General features: G+C 50.0%; 1 protein-coding gene across 1 annotated transcript; it reads left to right on the forward strand.

Moving 5' to 3' along the window:
- The first annotated feature begins 13410 nt into the window (after nt 1-13410).
- Nucleotides 13411-14900, forward strand: TMEM200A (transmembrane protein 200A). Its single transcript, XM_054393163.1, has one exon. The coding sequence runs from the start codon at nt 13414-13416 to the stop codon at nt 14878-14880; it is 1467 nt and encodes a 488-aa protein (XP_054249138.1). The 5' UTR covers nt 13411-13413; the 3' UTR covers nt 14881-14900.
- The last annotated feature ends 6395 nt before the right edge of the window (nt 14901-21295 follow it).

Here is a 21295-nt window from a genome sequence, read left to right on the forward strand (position 1 = left end):
AACATAGATGCCCCCTCCTGGGAGGTTTTTAAGGCCAATTGATGAGGCCTTGAGGAGCCAAGTCTAGATGAGAGGTGTCCCTGCCCAGGGCAGGGGGGTTGGATCTAGCTGATCCCTGAGGTCCCTTCCAACCTGATCCATTCTATAATTCTATTATCATCATCTCTTCCTTACCCCTTCCATGAGGTACTGAACAAGTAGCTGTTGTTACCCCACAGCTACCAGGGGTCCTCAGGAGCTGGCACTGTGTTCAATTATCAATGAAATAAAGGTTCTTAATCACTGAGCTCTAACACAGCCACAGGAGCTGTCAGAAAGGAAGGGCAGGAGCAAAGAGGTACAGAGATGTTCTGAATAATATCTGCCTATTGCAGCCTGTGCAGGAGGGGGGAAATAAATAAAGAGGGGAAAAAAAAGTGGAAAACTGGGGGGAAATGGGGTGGTGGTGAATGTGTACGTTCAATACACAGGATCTCCTCTCTCTTCACAGAATCACACAATGGAGTGGGAGGGATATTAAAGGTCACCCCACATATGGTCACAACTGTCCTTTGGCACTGGCAGTGGTGCTCTGTACCCTCTCCAGCTGTACCTTCTCACTTCCAGGCAGTCCCATGTTCCAGCTCTGACCCTGGTTACAGCATTCAGCTTCATGCTCAGCCTCCATTAAAATCCCTTCTGTTCAACCTGCAGAAAATACCAAGTGTGGAACTGCATCAAGCTGGCACTGAAGAGATATTTACACAAAGAATGGCATCCAGAGCTGAGGCATTGTCCACTAGGAAGGGCCTAGAATCATGGAAAGGTTTGGATTGGAAGGGACCTTAGAGATCATCCAGTTCCAAGCCCCTGCCATGGGCAGGGACACCTCCCACCAGCCCAGCTTGCTCAAGGCCTCATCCAACTCAGGTTTGAGCACCTCCAGGGAAGAGGCAGCCACAGCCTCCCTGGGCAACCTGTTCCAGTGTCTCACCACCCTCACTGCCAAGAATTCCTTCCTCATCTCCAGTCTCAATCTCCCCTCTCCCAGCTCAAAGCCATTGTCCCTCATCCTGTCACTCCCAGCCCTTGTCACAAGTCCCTCCCCAGCTTTCTTGCCTGCCTTTCCTTTTCTTGTCCTTCCTCCCCCTTTGCTTTTTATAGCAACAGGTTTCTGTGAGTACAGGGAGGTCGTGTGGGACATATGGTGACTCAGGGCTGATAAGGGTGGGCAGCCCTCCCTGGGAAGGAGTGGGAACAGATCCATGTAGAGAGAGGAGAAGAGGGTTCACTGTAGGAAATCATAGCAGGACTGGATTAATCAGCACAGTGTGAACTAGCAGGAGGTCAGAGCAAGCCCAATTCGACTGAGTATCAGCAAGTCACAGCTCCCCAAGCCAGAGTGTCTGTAATTACATTCAAAAATCAATGTTAATGCTCAGCTGGGTCACAGAAGATAATCAGAAAGTGCTAGAAAATTGAAGGTTTCATTGCACTATTCTGTGGGCTGCACTGCACTTCAGTAAAGCTCTTTCAGAGCAGGCACTGCACAGAGGTGTAGTGCAGTTAGGGCTCTGTGAGACTCACCAAGGCCACTGGCACTTGGCTTGCTCACGAGTGTAACAGCAGGGGAGTGGGACAGGGGAGGAGAACAGTGCTGCAGCACCTGTGGGATGTGAGCTTCCAGGCTAGGAAAAGATGGCACAGTGCAATCTCAACTTTGGGCTCAGAATGTGAACCTTCCAGCAGGTCTGAAAGCAGGGCGGGTGACATCATGGTCCTGCTTTAAGATGGGAAGAAGATTAGAATCACAGAATCACAGAATGGACCCTCAAGGGTCATCTTTCCAACCCTCCTGCAGTGACCAGTGGCATCTCCAACTAGAGCAGGTTGCTCAGGGCCCTATAAGGTTTAGCCTTGAGTGACTCCAGGGATGGAGCCTCCACCACACCCCTGGGCAGCCTGTTCCAGTGTCTCACCAGCCTCCTGATGTCCAACCTAAATCTGCCCTGCTCCAGTTTCAAATCCCTCATCCTATCCCCACAGGCCCTTCTGAACAGTCCCTCCCCAGCCTGCCTGTAGGTCCCCTTCAGGTAATGGAAGGCTGCTCTAAGGTCTCCCTGGAGCCTTCTCCTCCAGGCTGAACAGCCCCAACTCTCCCAGCCTGTCTTCATAGGATAGATTCTCCAGCCCTCTGAGGTGAGGAGAAAACCCTGGAGGTGAGGAGAAAGTTCTTCCCAGAGAGAGTGGTTGGCCATTGGAATGGGCTGCCCAGGGAGGTGGTGGAGTCAGCATCCCTGGAGGTGTTCAAGAGGGGATTGGACGTGGCACTTGGTGCCATGGTTTAGATAGGCATGAGGTGTAGGGTGACAGGTTGGACTCGATGATCCTTGAGGTCTCTTCCAACCTTCTTGATTCTATGATTCTATGATTCTATGATTCTATGATCTCTGTGGCCCTGCTCTGGACCCTCTCCATCAGGTCCATGTCTCTCTGTTGAGGATTCCAGAGCTGGACACAGCACTGCAGGTGAGGTCTCAGCAGAGCAGAGAGGCAGGATCCCCTCTCTGGATCTGCTCACATGTGCAGATGTTCTCTCCCCAGCTGAGAGAGTTGGGGTTGTGCAGTCTGGAGAAGAGAAGGCTCTGAGGAGACCTTCTTGTGACCTTCCAGGATCTGAAAGGGGCTACAAGAAAGCTGAGGAGGGACTTTTGAGGGTATGAGGGAGTGATAGGACTGGGGGGGATGGAGCAAAATTAGAAATGGGGAGATTCAGATTGGATGTGAGGAAGAAGTTCTTCCCCATGAGGGTGGTGAGAGACTGGCACAGGTTGCCCAGGGAGGTGGTGGAAGCCTCATCCCTGGAGGCTTTTGCAGCCAGGTTGGATGTGGCTGTGAGCCCATGGCAGGGGGGTTGGAACTGGCTGAGCCTTGAGGACCCTTCTAACCCTGACAGTTCTGTGATTCTATGATTTTATGACCTTCTTACTCCATGTGTGGCCATGGCTTAATGGCCATGGTGGTGTTGGGGTGATGGTTGGACTGGATGATCCTAGAGGGCTTTTCCAGCAGAACAGTTCTGAGATCTATGCAATGTGGAGCACTGAGATCCTAATGCCCTTGTCCCAGCTTTCAGGAGGGCTGGCAGCAAGGAGCTAAAATGTTGTGCTGCTGTTGTGACAAAGGCAGACAGCAGCAGCCCTTGGGGCACCCTCGGGTTCAGAACTGTCACTGACTGTTCCCTGGGTGTGGGGAAGGCTCCTGTGTAAGTGGCACAAAGAGGCTCCCATGTGTGATCTGTAAGCATGGAACAGAAGTCACTAAGGAGCATCTTTGCTGTTCAGCCTTCAGAGGAGGTAGCTGAGGGGAGACCTCATCACCCTCTACAACTCCTGAAGGGAGGTTGCAGTGAGGTGGCGTTGGTCTGTTGTGCAGCAAGTGATAGGACAAGAGGAAATGCCCTCAGGATGTGCCAGGAGACCTTCAGGTTGGAGATTAGGAACAATTTCTTCCCAGCAAGGGTTCTCAGCCACTGAAACAGTGCCCAGGGAGGTGCTGCAGTCCCCATTTCACATTTCAAAGCCACATGGATGTGGTGCTGAGGGACATGGGGTAGTGGTAGTGGTTTAGCAGCAGGAGTGGGGCTGTGAGCTCTGGGTTGGACTTGATGACCTCAAAGGTCTCTTCCAACCTCACCAGTTCTATGATCTGTCTATGGCTTGCCAAATGTGCCTCAGAACTGTATGGAGGTGAGCTGGCCAGGTGAAAAATGTAATCAGCTTTCAGCCACTCTGCAGTGCCAGGGGATATTGATGGTGGCAGTCTGCAGCTGGTCAGAAGTCCTGCAAAGATCCTGAATAAAACATGATGACAATTAGAAGTTTGCCAGCAAGAAGAACAGCAGCAAAATGATCTGTTTTCTGATAGTGCAGAAACTGCTTTTCTCATTCTGGAGTAGGAGTCTTCTCTTGGGATGTTTCCCTGCTCGATTTAGCAGTTGAGGGCTTGCAGCAGCATGCTGTGGGTGCCCTCTGCTCTGCCCCATTCTTTCACCCACTCAGCAGCTCAGCTGTGAAGAGCTGCAGCAGGCAGTGTCAAACCTTGCCTCATTCACAGCTACTTTAAAGGCAGAAGCAGCAGGGCTGGCTCCTTCTGCAAGTTTGCAGCAGTTTGCAGGTGACACTAAGTAGAGTGGGGGTGTTGGTCTGCTGGAGGGCAGGAAGGCTCTGCAGAGGGATCTGGACAGGCTGGATCCATGGGATGGATGAGCTTCAGTGAGACCAAGGGTCAGGTCCTGCACTTGGGTCACAACAGCCCCAGGCAGTGCTACAGGCCTGGGGCAGAGGAGCTGGAAAGCAGCCTGGTGGAAAAGGATCTGTGGGTGCTGGTTGACAGCAGCTGAACATGAGCCAGTGAGTACCACCAGCATCCTGGCCTGGATCAGGAACATTGTGGCCAGCAGGAGTAGGGCATGGATTGTGCCCCTGTGCTGGGCAGGGTGAGGCCACACCCTGGGACTGAGTTCAGTTTTGGGCACCACATTGAGACACTGAGGTGCTGGAGGGTGTCCAGGGAAGGGCCACAAGGCTGGTGAGAGGATTGGAAGGCAAGGCATGTGAGGAGCTGCTGAGGGAGTTGAGGGTGTTTATTGGAGAGGAGGAGGCTGAGGGGGGACCTCATTGCACTCTACAGCATCCTGGAAGGAGGCTGAAGTGAGGCTGATGTTGGTCTCTTCTCCCAAGGAAGCAGTGATAGGATGAGAGGAAATGGGGTTCAGTTGTGCCAGGGGAGGGTTAGGTTGGAGATTGAGAAAAATTTCTTTGCTGCAAGAGTGGTCAGGGATTGGCAGAGGCTGCCCAGGGAGGTGGTGGAGTCCCCATCCCTGGAGGTGTTCAAGAAGCTGTAGCTGTGGAGCTTCAGGATGCAGTTTAGTGGTCATGGGAGTTGGGTTATGGTTGGACTCAATGATCGTAAAGGTTTCTTTCCAGCCTTAATGATTCCATGATCCTATAGCTGTGGCAAGTTTTCTTGTTTCTTGGTGGTACCTTAGTGCTCTAGGATAAGCACAACCAAAGAGATGAGAAGATGACCTGCAGATGCTGAGAAGCCTAAGTGAAGCAGCTGTTCCAGTGGTCATTTCAGCAACTGGCAGGTGATGTTTGATCCTTTCTGCAGAGGACAAACAAGAGTGTGGTGGGAAAGGAAAAGGAGGTTCTTGTTCTGTAAAATCTTATCCACCAGCTGAACCTGGAGGATGTGATCAGCTTCCAAAGCTGCCAGCAGCTGTAAGTGTATCTGCCTAGTAAAATCCCACAGATTGCCTGCAATCCAAACACTTCTCCCAACCAGCTGCTTCTTTAACCTTCCCTTGTGGCTTCCTTCTTCTGGAATCATAGAATTGTCCAGGCCGTAAGGGACCTCCAAAGGTCATCCAGCCCAAAGTCCCTGCAGTCAGCAGGGACATCCCCAACTGCCCAGGGCCTCACTGATCCTCAACTTGAATATCTCCAGGGAAGGAGCCTCAACAACCTTCCTGGGCAACTTGTTCCAGTGTTCCACCACCCTCATAGTAAAGAACTTCTTCCTGATACCCAATCTGAATCTGTCCTTCTCTAGTCTGCAGCCACTGCTCCTGCAGGCCTTTGCAAACAGTCTCTCTGCAGCCTTCCTGTAGCCCCTTCAGGTACTGGCAGGCTGCTAATAGGTGTCCCTGGAGCCTTCTCCTCTCCAGGCTGCTCCAACCCCCTGAGCATTTTCATGGCCCTCCTCTGGACCCTCTCCATCAGCTCCATGTCCTTCCTATAGTGAGGGCTCCAGACCTGCACACAGCACTCCAGGTTAGGTCTCCTCAGAGCAGAGCAAAGTGGCAGAATCACCTCTCTGGCTCTGCTGGCAATGCTGCTTTGGATGCAGTCCAAGGCTGCCCTTGGCCTTCTGTGCTGCAAGCTCACACTGCCTGCTCCTGTCCAGTTTCTCTCCCACCAGCACCCCCAAATCCTTTTCACAAGGCTGCTTTCTATCCCCTCCTCCCCCAGCCTGTTGTGCTTTCTCATTGCTTGTGTAGGGCTTTTGTTGGTTTGCTTTTTCCTTGCCTCCTAGCATCTCCTCCTTTGTTATCTCCATCCCTTTGGGTGTTGGCAGTGGGCAGCTGCCATTCTAGCTCTGACATTCCACCCTGCTTCATGATCTGGTTCATCTCTCTGTGTGCTCCTCTAGCTCTTTATTCTCTCTGGGTGGTCCTCAGTGTTTGCAGCTCTCTCAGCCACTCTTTCAGATGTGAAGCTCAGTTCATCTTGTGCAGAACCTTTTCCTGCTAGTATGTGTTTTGCTAATTCCTGGGCCCATTTTTAGGATGGAAAATGGCAGTTGTTCTTTTATTTTCTGATGGATCTGGCTCGCTATGGCATTGCTGCAGGACTCCTACTGCTTGAACAATTACTCATTGCTTTATTTACATTTTAGTCTCCTCTGACCTGCTCTGGGTGATCCTGCTCTGCAGGGGGATTGGACTGGATGGTCTCCAGAGGTCCCTTCCAACCCCCAGCATTCTGTGATTCTAATGAGCTCGACCTCATGCAGTCATCTCTTAATCCAGCTGTCCAACCCATGTGCTTCCCCTGTGTTTATTTTACTTTGCCCAGGAGGAAGTTCTGCACAGTGAGGGTGATGAAATACTGGAACAGGCTGCCCTGAGATGTGGTGGAGGCCCCTTCTTTGGAGACATTCAAAGTCAAATTCATGTGGCCCTGAGCAGCCTGCTGTAGTTGGAGGTGTCCCTGCTGATTCCAGAGGCCTGGGCAAGATGACCTTTGAGGGTCCCTTCCAACCCAATGCATTCTGTGATTCTGTGGTTTTCAAGAAAGTGTCTCTTCTGCAGGACCCTCAAAGCTTCCCCAAGGAAGTGGAAGAGGTAACTCAGTACCTGTGTGCAGAGCTGGCCTGTTGAGGCAGGAGCTGACAAAACCAGAGACTGGGCACTGCTCAGGCATGCTCTGCTTGGTGTTACCTCTGCCAGTCTGGATGCTCCCAGTTGTACTCAGTTTCTCTTGCCTCTTCCTCCATACTTGCACTGGCACTGCTGTTGTTCTTTCCACTGGGAGGAACCAGCATGGAAAGGTGACCTTCAAACTCAGCTGAGAGAAAAGAGGAAGCATTAAGAAGCATTTGTTAAAAGGTATTCCTTGTGTCTTCTACAGATCTGAGTGAATCCTTCCAGTTCTGCATGGACAGTTGTCAGTGAGGGCTTTTCATAGAATCACAGAGTGGGTTGGGTTGGAAGGGACCTTAAAGGTCACCCAGTTGTAACCCCCCTGCCATGGGCAGGGACACCTCCCATAGGAGGACAAGAGGAAGTGGCTTCAGCTGCCCCAGGGGAGGTTTAGGTTGGAGATGAGGAAAAATTTCTTTGCTGCAAGAGTGGTCAGGGATTGGCACAGGCTGCCCAAGGAAGTGGTGGAGTCCCCATCTGTGGAGATGTTGAAGAAATGTGTGGTCATGGCACCTGGGGCCATGGTTTAGTGGCTATGGTGGTGTTGGGTTGCTGGTTGGACTGGATGATCTTAGAGGTGTTTTCTAACCCAAACAGTTCTCTGATTCACCTGTCTGCTGCCTCCCTTCCTTTCTCCAGGCTGGCAGTCAGACACAGCTAATGCTAGTGGCCATGACGCTCCCTGGTCTGTCTGGTCATCAGTGGTAGCCTGATGGCCTGGTAGAGAAGTTGGATCCTCATCCAGCAGAGCTGAGTGAGTTTATCTGTGATCATTTACCTGTGCCTAAGTTGGTATCAACCAGTGAACCTCTTGACTGGAGCTGTTTGGCCTCCTGACTTGGTTAGGAAAATGCTTCACTCTCTGCTTAGCAAATGCCAGCCCAGTGCTTACTCACACCAGACTCTTGTGAAAGCTGCTTCTACCCTCTGTCTTAGAGTGCCTTTCCTTGAGCAGCTGAGCAACCTTTCCCCATATGGAAGGTGAAAAAGGAGACCGTCTCTGTCATCCATGGCTTGGGCAGCCATTGTGATGAAAGGCAGAGCAGATGTCACTGCACGTCCCAGGGTGACCCTTCCTCTGCCAGTACTCATTCTGCATCATGTCTGCAAACCTTTCCTGCCTGCAATTATTCACCTGCCTCAAGCATTCTCTTCTCAGATGGGCTGCAGCCCCTCCCATGGTGAGGTTTAGGTAGGAGGAGGGCTACAGGGGTGGCTTCTGTGAGAAGCTGCTAGAAGCTTCCCCTGTGTCTGACAGAGCCAATGGCAGCCAGTTCCAAGAAGGACCCACCACTGGCCAAGGCCAAGGCTGAGCCCATCTGTGGTGGTGACAGCACCTCTGGGATATTTAAGAAGGGGGAAGAGCCATGACAGTAGTTGGTGAGAGAGCTCTTCCAGGTCATCTTGAGTGCAGTCACACAGCATCTATAGAATGGCCAAGGGATCAGGCCCAACCAGCATGGATTCCTGCCTGACAAACCTGACCTCCTTCTATGCTCAGGTGACTGCCTGTGGGTGTGGGGCAGGCTGTGGATGAAGTCTGCCTGGACTTCAGCAAAGCCTTTGACACCTCCCCCACAGCAAACTCCTGGCCAAGCTGGCAGCCCCTGGCCTGGACAGGAGCTCTGTGCTGGGTTAGGAACTGGCTGGAGGGCAGGACCCAGAGAGTGGTGGTGAATGGTGCCACTGCCAGCTGGCAGCCAGGCACCAGTGGTGCCCCCCAGGGATCAGTGCTGGGCCCCATCCTGTTCAATCTCTTTATTGATGATCTGGATGAGGGGATTGAGTCCAACATCAGTAAGTTTGCAGATGACACCAAGCTGGGACCAGGAGTGGATCTGCTGGAGGATAGGAGAGCTCTGCAGAGGGACCTTGGCAGGCTGGACAGATGGGCAGAGTCCAAGGGCATGAGATTCAACACATCCAAGTGCCAGGTGCTGCACTTTGGCCACAACAACCCCAAGCAGTGCTACAGGCTGGGGACAGAGTGGCTGGAGAGCAGCCAGGCAGAGAGGGACCTGGGGGTACTGGTTGACAGCAGCTGAACAGGAGCCAGCAGTGTGCCCAGGTGGCCAAGAGAGCCAATGGCATCCTGGCCTGGATCAGGAACAGTGTGGCCAGCAGGACCAGGGAAGTCATCCTGCCCTGTGCTCAGCACTGGTTAGACCACACCTTGAGTGCTGTGTCCAGGTCTGGGCTCCTCAGTTCAAGAGAGATGTTGAGATGCTGGAAGTTGTCCAGAGAAGGGCAACAAAGCTGGGGAGGGGTCTGGAGCACAAGGCTGGGGAGGGGTCTGGAGCACAAGCTCTGTCCTTCTCTCCACCCATGAGCTCTCATTATATTTTTCCTCCACTGTCCAGCTCAGGAGGGGAGTGATAGAGCAGCTCTGGTAGGCACCAGGGTCAGCCCACCACAGTTATCCAGGTCTTTCCCTTGGCCTCCATTGCTCTGTCTGCTGTGTGGCTCTCTGTAGGCCCTGCTGAGGCTACAGTCCCCTGAAATAACTACCAGTGGTATCTGCTGAGGGGTCCATGCTGAGGGGCAGGTAACAACCTGTTACAGTCTTTGCTGCTGGAGTTTTTCAAGGCACCTCCTACAAAGCAGGCCAGATGCAGAGGACTGGGCTTAGCCTACAGGCTAGGTGGAAGGTGGCTTGCTGATGGCCATGAGGAGGTTACAAGTGAAGCATCAAGAGCCTGAGTCATTCTGTGTGCAAACAATGCAGAGAAGTGCTCTACAGGATCCCTCCCCAGACAGACTTCTCTTGGGTGAGCTTGGAGTGGCTGTCAGGGCTTCCAGGGCCACTCTGACAGCACAGTGCCAGGCAAAGCTAAATGTAGAGGTGAATCTGGGCCACTGCTTCTTTCAAGACTAAAGCCCTAAGCTCTGCAGGCCTTTGGACCTGATGTTCTCACTGCAGCTGGAGCAAATAGAGCAGCTAGAAGGTTAAAGAGTCCCTCAACGTTTGTTCTGCACCAGGAGCTTGGCAGCTGTGCTGCTTTTCTATCAGCCAGACAGTTGTGTTTTGTGAAATCCATTGGAGGCCTGTCCCTTGCTTTGTGTTCTCTGTTCCACAGCCATTTTACCTTTTTTTCAATTCATCCTAGGGCCAGCCAGTGTCCCCCACAGTGCCACCAAAGAGATGCTGTCTGAGCTCTTTGCATCATCTTTACATACCTCTGAGTCAGGCTGCTGAGCTTTTGCTTGTTCAGGAGCTTGAATTCAGAGTTCAAGATGAAACAAAATCACAGAATCAGAATGGGAGGGGTTGGAAGGGAGCTCTGGAGCTCATCCAGTCCAACTCCCCTGCCAGAGCAGGGTCACCCAGGGCAGGTCACACAGAACATATCCAGGTGGGGCTGGAAAGTCTCCAGAGAAGGAGACTCCACAACCTCTCTGGGCAGCCTGCTCCAGGCTCCAGCACCTTCACAGGGACAAAGAAGTTTCTCCTCACGTTAAGTAGCTTATAGACCTTGCTAAAAAATACTTACAGACCTGGCTGAGCTTTTTTTTCTGTGTAAGAAGATTTAATAACATTGAATCACAGAATCACAGAACTGTTTGGCTTGGAAAAGCTCTCTAAGATCATTGAGTCCAACCGTCAACCCAACCCCACCATGGCCACTAAACCATGGCCCCCAGTGCCATGGCTATGCATTTCTTGAACACCTCTAGGGATGGGGACTCCACCACCCCCGTCGAGCCTGCTCCAGCAGGCAGAGTGTGGATTCAGCACTGCCCTGCCTGAGAAATGGACAGAGGGGCTGGATTCATAGATTCATAGATTCACAGAGTCACAGATTCATAGATTCACAGATTCACAGAGTCACAGAGTCACAGATTCATAGATTCACAGATTCATAGATTCACAGATTTACAGATTCATAGATTCACAGATTTACAGATTCATAGATTCACAGATTCACAGATTCATAGATTCATAGAGTCACAGATTCACAGATTCATAGATTCATAGAGTCACAGATTCACAGATTCATAGATTCATAGATTCACAGATTCATAGATTCACAGATTTACAGATTCATAGATTCACAGATTCACAGATTCATAGATTCATATATTAATAGATTCACAGATTTACAGATTCATAGATTCACAGATTCACAGATTCATAGATTCATATATTAATAGATTCACAGATTCATAGATTCATAGAGTCACAGATTCACAGATTCATAGATTCATATATTCATAGATTCACAGATTCATAGATTCACAGAGTCACAGATTCATAGATTCACGGATTCACAGATTCATAGATTCATATATTAATAGATTCACAGATTCATAGATTCATAGAGTCACAGATTCATAGATTCATAGATTCACAGATTCACAGATTCACAGTCACAGATTCATAGAGTCATAGATTCATAGGGTCACTGATTCACAGATTCACAGAGTCACAGGTTCATAGATTCACAGATTCACAGATTCATAGATTCATAGATTCATAGAGTCACTGATTCATAGATTCACAGAGTCACAGGTTCATAGATTCACAGATTCACAGATTCATACATTCATAGATTCACAGTCACAGATTCATAGATTCACAGAGTCACAGGTTCATAGATTCACAGATTCATAGATTCATAGATTCACAGTCACTGATTCATAGATTCACAGATTCATAGATTCATAGTCACAGATTCATAGATTCATAGATTCACAGATTCATAGATTCACAGATTTACAGATTCATAGATTCATAGATTCATAGATTCACAGATTTACAGATTCACAGATTCATAGATTCACAGATTCATAGATTCTCAGATTCATAGATTCTCAGATTCATAGATTCATAGATTCATAGATTCACAGATTCACAGATTCATAGATTCACAGATTCATAGATTCTCAGATTCATAGATTCACAGATTCATAGATTCACAGATTCATAGATTCTCAGATTCATAGATTCATAGATTCATAGATTCACAGATTCATAGATGCATAGAATGGTTTGGGTTGGAAGGACCTTAAAGATCATCTACCTGAGCGTGGAAGCTCCTTGTCCCCTCTGGGTCTGGGCTCTGGATTAGAATAATGGAACAAACCAGATTCTGGCTAAAGCATTATTCTTTCAGCAAAGATAAGTCAGAATTCTTTTCATTTATTTCATATTCCCTTTCTTTATTTCATAGAGAGAAGTAATTACATTTAAATGAGTCAGGACAGAACACAACACTTTGAAAATGGATGAATCCTGGTTATTGCTGCCTGAAGATTCCCAACATTGTTTTAAAGAATAAGGAGCTTTTGGTTTTACCAAAAGGCCTTTAAACACGCAGGCAGGTGAGGAAGTTGTTGTTTGCTTTTGTACAGACTCTCCATGGCAAAGAACTGTCAGGGGGGATTTCTAAATTGTTGTGTTAAAACCCAGACTTTTCAGGAAGCATTCAAGAAATTAATTGGCAATGAACTCTTGAAGTTGCCCAGACAGCATCAAAGTGGAAGTGAGTTGCAAAAGGTGAGGTTTTCCAGAGATGAGGAATGGGAGAGCTTACCCTGCAGGGCACGTGTCAGAGAGCTTTGGAACAATGCTCTGAATTTTTGAGATTCAATAAGGCAAAGTGCAAGGTCCTGCACCTCGTTGGGGAATCCTCATTATTGATCCAGGCTGGGGGCTGATGAGATTGAGAGCAGCCCTGCAGAGAAGGATTTGGGGATGCTGGTGGGGGAGAAGCTGGACAGGAGCCAGCAATGGGCACTGGCAACACAGAAGGCCAAGGGCAGCCTGGGCTGCATCCAAAGCAGTGTGGTCAGAGATGGAGAGAGGAGATCCTGCCCCTCTGCTCTGCTCTGGAGAGACCTCACTTGTAGGGCTGGGTCCGGTTCTGGAGTCCTCAGCACAAGCTGAGCTGATGGAGAGGGTCCAGAGTAGGGCTGTAAGGAAGATCAGGGGGCTGGAGCCTGTCCATTATGGGGACAGGCTGGGAGAGCTGGGACTGTTCAGTCTCTTCAGTGGTGTACTGTTCAGCCTGGAGAAGAGAAGGCTCTAGAGAGACCTTAGAGCAGCCTTCCAGTACCTGAAGGGGCTCCAGGAGAGCTGGGGAGGGACTTTTGACAAGAGCTGGGAGTGACAGGATGAGGAACAATGGCTTTGAGCTGGGAGAGAGGAGACTGAGACTGGAGATGAGGAAGAAATTCTTGAGAGTGAGGATGGTGAGACACTGGCACAGGTTGCTCAGGGAGGCTGTGGCTGCCTCCTCCCTGGAGGTGTTCAGGGCCAGTTTGGATGAGGCCTTGAGCAACCTGGGCTGGTGGAAGGTGTCCCTGCCCATGGCAGGGTGGTTGGAACTGGATGACTTTTGTCTCAGGAAGAGTCTCCGTTTCACAAAGTGCTGTTTGTATTTGCAGACACAGCCTTGCCTCAATATTCCTTCTATTTTTTTTCCCACAGGGCAGACCACAGAACTATGATAGCAACAGGAGGAGTCATAACAGGACTGGCTGCCTTGAAAAGGCAAGACTCTGCCAGATCTCAGCAACATCTGAACCTCGCCACAGCTCCAGCCTCCGAGGAGCAGAAGCCGGTGCGGCGCCGGCCCCGTGCGGACGTGGTGGTGGTCAGGGGCAAACTCCGCCTCTACTCTCCCTCGGGGTTCTTCCTGGTTCTGGGGGTGCTGATCGCCGCCTTCGGCATCGCCATGGCCATCCTGGGCTACTGGCCCGAGAAGGAGCAGCTGCTGGGGGCCGAGCAGGCCGTGGCTGCCAACGGGACGCGGGCGCCGGGCGGGCTGCTGCCGCGGTTCTTCGAACAGCACCTGCACTCCCACAGGATGAAGATGCTGGGGCCCTTCACCATGGGAATCGGCATCTTCATCTTCATCTGCGCCAACGCCATCCTGCATGAGAACCGCGACAGGGAGACCAAGGTCATACACATGAGGGACATCTACTCCACCGTCATCGACATTCACACCCTGAGGCTGAAGGAGCAGCAGCAGCTGGCGGGGGCCATGGGTGGCCTGCTGGGGGAAGGAGAGCTGCGGCCGGGCAGCAGCTGCTGCGCCTCCCAGCTGGCCGCCAACACCCTGGTGCCTTTCTCTGGCTTCAAGAGCGGCTTTCGGGGGGAGAGCTCTGCTGAAGAGGATGAGGTTGCCCTGACTGAAGACAGGGCCACCGGGAGCCTCCTGCCACCCCTGCTGGCCGAGCGGTCTGGTTCAGTCTTTGGGCTTTACCCTCACTGCAGCAAGGCTCTGGATGACAGAAGCAGTAGCTCTGCAAAGTGTGGGACCAAATCCATCGTCTCCTCTTCCATCAGCGCTTTCACCCTGCCAGTGATTAAACTGAACAACTGTGTGATCGATGAGCCCAGCATAGACAACATCACTGAGGACTCTGAGATCTCCAAGAGCCGCTCCAGGAACCTGTCCATGGATTCCTTGGCCCTCCCAGTGACTGACACCAAGGAGTCCTGCAGGCCAGCCACTACCTTGCTGCCACGACACAACTCGCTTGTGGACACTCCAGCGGAGCAGTCCAGGTCTTCTATGACTCTCGGACCCAGCACGGGGAAGCTTTTATCTCCTGGTGCTGCCAGGAAGCAGTTTGGGTCTAACACATCTTTGCATCTTCTGTCTTCACATTCCAAGTCCCTGGACTTGGACAGAGGTCCCTCTACGCTCACAGTCCAAGCGGAGCAAAGGAAACATCCCAGCTGGCCCAGGCTGGATCGGAGTAACAGCAAAGGCTACATGAAACTGGAAAACAAAGAGGACCCAATGGACAGGTTGCTTGTGCCCCAAGCAGCAGTCAAGAAAGACTTCACCAATAAGGAGAAGCTTCTTATGATTTCAAGGTCTCACAATAACTTGAGTTTTGAACACGATGAGTTCTTGAGTAACAACCTGAAACGAGGCACTTCTGAAACCAGATTTTAATGCTGAGCTTGCAGGTTAGGAGATGCCACACAGTATTTTTAAACCAAAAAAAAACCTCAACACAACAAAAAACCAACATTTGGACAAGCGTTTCCTTTTCAGTGAGACAGTACAAGTCTGATTTTAACCAAATGCTTGACAGCTCATTGCATTTCATTTGTGTACAGAGAGATCTTCATCTTTTAATGCCAAGAGTTTCTGTCCTGGTACCATACAGCTGCAATTCTGTACATTGCCATTGCCCAGAGAGTTTTGGAGTGACTGGTTGCAATTCTTCCCCCCAGGCCATCATTTCTTTTGTTCTCTGTAAGCTTGTTAGGTTTTAGAATCACAGAATTGTCAGGGTTGGAAGGGACCTCAAGGCTTGGCCAGTGCCAACCCCCCTGCCATGGCCAGGGACACCTCACATCAGAGCAGGTTGCTCACAGCCACATCCAGCCTGGCTGCAAAAACCTCCAGGGATGAGGCTTCCACCACCTCTCTGGGCAACCTGTTCCAGTGTCTCACCACCCTCATGGGGAAGAACTTCTTCCTAACATCCAATTTGAATCTACCCATTTCTATTATTTTTCCATTCCCCCCAGTCCTATCACTCCCTGACACCGTCAAAAGTCCCTCCCCAGCTTTCTTGTAGCCCCCTTCAGATACTGGAATTTTATCAGTTTGACTCCAGAAGGTTACATTAGGGGAAAAACCAAAAAGCTTCCTTTACCTGTCAGTTCTGGTCCTGGAATGCCTGCAAGAGTCTCAAAGCAGTGCTTGCAGCCTAGAGTGGAGAAGGAGCAGGAGCAGACACTGCAGTTGTGCCCTCTGGTGTTGTCTTTCACAGCTGGGACAGCTCAGGAGCTGATGTCTTGCCATCATGGCTGTCAGAAGCTTGTTTGCTTGCTGGGTGGGTGGACAGGAATGAGTGATGAAAACCATTTGTGTGAGTGCATTGTAAATGGGGGAGCTGGACCCCAGCACTGTGAATCAGTGACTGCTTTGGACAGCAACCTTGCTGCAGCCACTCTAAGTGAACCCTGCAGTTCTGGGGAAACAGAGAGAAAGTGAAACACCTGAGTCTTCTTCTGGGATGGGCAGCAGCTGGAAAGTCAGAATACACAGATGGAGTTAAAATCCCAAGCACGTGCTGAATGCCAGCAGGATGGCACAGAAACATGGGGATGGCTTCCACTCAATAAGGTTGATGGCTTTGAGCTGGAAGAGAGGAGGTTTAGACTGGGGGTTAGGAAGAACCCAAACCAACTGATGATGATGATTCATAGATTCACATAGAATGGTTTATTAATAAATATTAATTAATATTTTATTAATTACATATCAACCACTCCAGACTTCTTCTTTCATCCGTTAATATCATTCATCCATTGTTTGAATCATATTTTGCCTTCTTCTTCTTTGCTTTGACCAAGTGTACCATGGCAGCATTAGCCAGGCCAAGGTTTGGTGCTCAGGCACTACTGACAAAAGCAGAATTTGTAGTGAGCTTGAAATCATAGAATCACAGAATGGTTTGGGTTGGAAGGGACCTTCAAGGTCATCCATGGGCAGGGACACCTCCCACCAGCCCAGCTTGCTCAAGGCTTCATCCAGCCTGGCCTTGAACACCTCCAGGGAGGAGGCAGCCACAGCCTCCCTGAGCAACCTGTGCCAGTGTCTCACCACCCTCACTGCAAAGAATTTCTTCCTTATCTCCAGTCTCAATCTGCCCTCTCCCAGCTCAAAGCCACTGTCCCTCATCCTGTCACTCTCAGCCCTTGTCAAAAGTCCCTCTCCAGCTCTCCTGGAGCCCCTTCAGGTACTGGAAGGCTGCTCTAAGGTCTTCCTGGAAATAATGATAATGATGATGATAAGGAAGAGGAGAAGGAGAAGGAGAAGGAGAATAAGGAGGAGGAACAGAAGGAGGAGGAGGAGAAAGAAGAGGAAGAGGAGGATGCTGATGATGTTGTGACTTGCATCTGAAGAGAATAATGGGAAATTAATTCATTGCCACTCAGTACAGTAGCAAGAAGCTGAGCCCAAAGCACTGATACAAAGCATCCCACTGGGTGCCTGCAGTACCAGAGTGTGAGAGGCCCTTGGCTGGCTGTTGATGTAGTTCACAGAAAGAGTGCAGTGCAGGCTTGCTGGAGGCTCAGCTGTGGCAATTTGCATTACAAGGCCTTGACAGAGGGAGTGACCTTTGGAATAAAGTTCTCCTGAGCCAAGGGAGCTTCCCAGCCCACAGCCCTGTAGGCTATGGCTAAAGCACAGGGGACTTGGAATGTGCCTAGCAGGAAGTTTTCATCCAGTTTATTAAGGCATTTAGGCTGTGGTCCTGGCCTGGCAGCCCTGCTGGAGGATGTCACTTCAAGCTGCCAAGCTCAGCTGGCAGGAGGCTGCTCTGAACTGGTTGGGTTTGATCCATTCACTTCAAGCTAAATACTCAGGAATTATTTCTAGTGGCTTTTCCCAACAGGAATCACACCTGGTAAAATATCTTTGTTCCTCAATTGCTTTGGTAATGAAAGATTACAGAGAAAAATACCCTCTTCTTTTTTTTTCCCCATTAATTAATTAGTTAATCAATATTCAGCTCCAGATGTCAGCTGCCTGCTGTTCATGTATCAGGAGCAGTCCTTGCTGGGTGAATGGAGGTGGAGTATTATGTGACAACCTCAAGCCTCTATATTGTACCAGAGTTGGCTCTCAATATTTTGCTATGAAGCTTTTAATACCTTTCTCATTTGTGTCCTCAAGACATTTGCTATTTTTGGAAATAAAATAAAATGTCTCTCTGCAATACTTCCACCTCAAGGCCTGGGTGTCCTCTGTCAGCTCAAGTCTGCCACAGCAAAGTATCAAAGTATGAGTAGGGATCGTAACACTGTGTGGAGCATGGAGCTTGAGGTATTAGCCTGCCATAAGATACTTGGTTCTGATTAATCATACAACCATAGAATAGTTTGGGTTGGAAAAGCCTCTAAGATCATTGAGTCCAACAACCTTCAACCCAAGACCACCATGGCCACCAAACCATGTCCCCACATGCCATGGCCATACCTTTCTTGAACCTCTCCAGGGATGGGGACTCCACCACCTCCCTGGGCAGCCTCTTCTAATCCCTGACCACTCTTGCAGCAAACAATTTTTTCCTGATCTCCAACTTAAACCTCCCCTGGCACAATTTCAGGCCATTTCCTCTCCTTCTATCACCTGAGACTAGAGAGAAGAGCCCAACCACCACCTCACTGCAGCCTCCTTTCAGGGAGCTATAGAGAGCAATGAGGTCTCCCTCAGCCTCCTCTTCTCCAGAGTGAACACCCCCAGGTCCCTCAGCTGCTCCTCCCCAGCCCTGTTCTCCAGACCCTTCCCCAGCTTTGGTGCCCTCCATGGCTCTTTGTTCCCATCAGTTTCAATCTCCACACAAGTAAAGTTTTTTTGTTCTATGCAGCATGAAATGCATTCCAAGTGGGTTGCCAGCAGGCAATCTGGCATGCAAAAGAGCATCCTGTCCTTTTTATCTTGGCAGAGAGGACTCCTACAGAAGTGGAACACACAGTTGAAGGCAGCATGAATGATGTCAGCTTTTATGTCCTTACTACCTACATTAAATCATAGCTTAAAAGCCTGGGGTTTGGATACCATCATGTGAGGGAAACTTGGTAAGTATAGCAGGGCATGGATCATAGAGACCCACAGAACTGCTGAGGTTGGAAGAGCCCTTTGAGACCATCAAGTCCAACCTCTCACCCAGAGCTCACAGCCACCACTGCTGCTGAGCCACTGCCACCGAGCCACATCCCTCAGCACCACATCCATGGCAGAAGGGTTGGATTCAGGGAGCTTCAGAGCTCACTTCCAACCCCAACCATTCTGTGATTCTAATTGAGCAGAAGTCTTAAGGCTGCCAGTGCTGGAGGCAGGCATCTGGAGCTGCTCTGCCTCACGTTGGCAGCTAAAGAATGTATTCTGCAGTTGTATCAAAGTCTTTCTCAGACCTGGGCTCTTCTCCCAGGCAAATTGTCACAAGAGGAGAGGGCATGGCCTGAAGCTGTGCCAAGGGAGGGTTAGGTTGGATGCTAGGAAGCAATTCCTCATGGAAAGGGCAATCAGGCACTGGGATGGACTGCCCAGGGAGGTGGTGGAGTCACCATCCCTGAAGGTGTTTAAGGAGAGATTGGATGTGGCACTCAGTGCCATGGTCTGGTCGAGGTGGTGGTGTTATGTCATAGGCTGGGCTGGATGACCTCAGAGCTCTATTCCAGCTTCAGTAATTCTGTGATTCTCTGACCTGCAGTTGATTTTGCTTATCCCTAAACTACAGCATTTAGCCCTTTAGATAATCCTGCATGAAAACTGGGAAGCAGTTCCCCCTGCAGCAGCAGTTTGCTCTCTGAAAAGCTTTTCAGGCAGCTTTTAGAGTCCCTGGATTGCTTTAATCTTGCATTTTTAAGTCCTTTCTTCCTATGGGTCTTCTCCTGACCCTTTCCATGAACTTCTGCCTTTTTCCTCCGAGCACTACTGTGTAAATTTCTCTACCAAACACTGTGTCATGGATGAGGAAGTAGGAATCCTTTAGCCAGGCTGTCAGCATGTCTGTAGGAGAATGCCAGTGGAGTCTGCTCTCAGGGAGGAGTGCTTCAGCTGGAGTGATTTAGCTACTCAAAGGCAGGTTCATGGCCTCTGCTTAAACCTTTTCCAATTACACTCAGGAGCAAATGAGTTGCAGTGATCACAGCTGTCACATGTCTAACATTCAGATCAGGTTATTCATTCTTCCTGCAATGTTCTGTGTGGGGAAACCTTGAGTCCTTTTGTGGTTCAGGACTTTTCAAATTAACCTCTCTGGAGTCTTTTATGCAGCCACTAAAGTCCAGTGTTTAGTCATAGAATGGCTCAGGTTGGAAGGGACCTCAGAGCTCACAGGATCACAGATCACAGGATGCTAGGGGTTGGAAGGGACCCCTGAGGATTATCTCCTCCAACCCCCCTGCCATGGGCAGGGACACCTCTCAACTAGACTCAGCTGCTCAAGGCTTCATTCAGCCTGGCTTAAACACCCCCAGGCAGGAGGCATCCACAACCTCCCTGGGCAGCCTATTCTAGAGTCTCACCACCCTTGTACTGCAGAACTTCTTCCTCAGCTCCACTCTAACCCTGCTCTCCTTCAGCTTCAAACCATTCCCCCTTGGCCTGTCTCCAGACACCCTCAGGAAAAACCTCTCTGCATCCTTCCTGCAGGATCCCTTTATTGGAAGGCAGCTCTAAGGTTCCCCAGGGGCCTGCTGTTCTCCAGGCTGCACACCCCCAGCTCCTTCAGCCTGGCCTCACAGCAGAGCTGCTGCACCCCTTGGGTCATCTTTGTGGCCTCCTCACTCCAACAGTTCACAGAATCACAGAATCACAGAATGCCAGGGGCTGGAAGAGACCTCCAGAGCTCATCCAGTCCAACCCCCTGCCAGAGCAGGGTCACCTAGAGCAGATCACACAGGAACATATCCAGGCAGGTCCTGGCCAGCCTGTTCCAGGGATCTGTCACCCTCACAGGGAAAAAATTCTTCCCCCTGTTTCCATGGAACTTCCTCTGGCTCAGCTTCCACCACTGCCCCTTGTGCTGGCATTGGGCTTTTTGTGTCCTTAGTAGTGTTAATGAATTACTGAATAGCATCACTTACCTGAATGGCATCTGGCAGAATTCCAAGTCTGAGGCTCATAGGGAATGGAGAGCTGATCCTGACAATACTTTTAAGATAGTTAGTTGAGAATGCAATGGAAGAGCCTCCTGTATTGAACAAAGAGCTGAAGGTCTGATCTGTTTTCAGGCAGATAAAGCTTTAGAGGAGAGTAATTCACAGTCACTGAGTTGTCCCTAGGAAGCCTCAGAAAAACATTGGCACAGAATCAAGGAAGTGCTTAGGAAAAGCTCTCTGTGATCATTGACTCCAACCATCAACCCAACCCCACCATGGCCACTAAACCATGGCCCACAGTGCCATGGCCACAGCTTTCTTCAACACCTGCAGGGATGGGGACTCCACCACCTCCCGGGCAGCCTGTGCCATTGTTGTCCCTTATCAGATTTTCTTCTACCCAGTCTAATTTTTCAGGATGGCACCCACAGAAACATCTGATCCCTTTCTGAGGCCCACCAAGTCCTTCAGTCCATGAATATTGTTTTTGCAAATGGCTGCACATTAATTATGAGGTGCTGATAAGTGTCTTTCCCTTACCAGCTGCAAATTCTTATCAGGACTTTAATTTCACTGCAGCAGCCAACTGCTCTCCCATCAAATAAAAGCAGCAGGAAGAAGCTGGTATCTATGGTAAGTATATTGATATTCCTAGGGGGTGCGGGTTGTACTTTGGAAGAAATTCATCACTCCAGGTGCTCAGATTTGTCCAGTGATTCATTGCACAAATGCTTTAGCAC

This window comes from Indicator indicator, chromosome 27 (genome assembly GCF_027791375.1).
Source record: "Indicator indicator isolate 239-I01 chromosome 27, UM_Iind_1.1, whole genome shotgun sequence".
NCBI classification, from domain to species: Eukaryota; Metazoa; Chordata; class Aves; order Piciformes; family Indicatoridae; genus Indicator; species Indicator indicator.

Bases quoted from the DNA above. Each gene is read 5' to 3' on its own strand.
- TMEM200A (XM_054393163.1), top strand. From the start codon at position 13,414: ATGATAGCAACAGGAGGAGTCATAACAGGACTGGCTGCCTTGAAAAGG.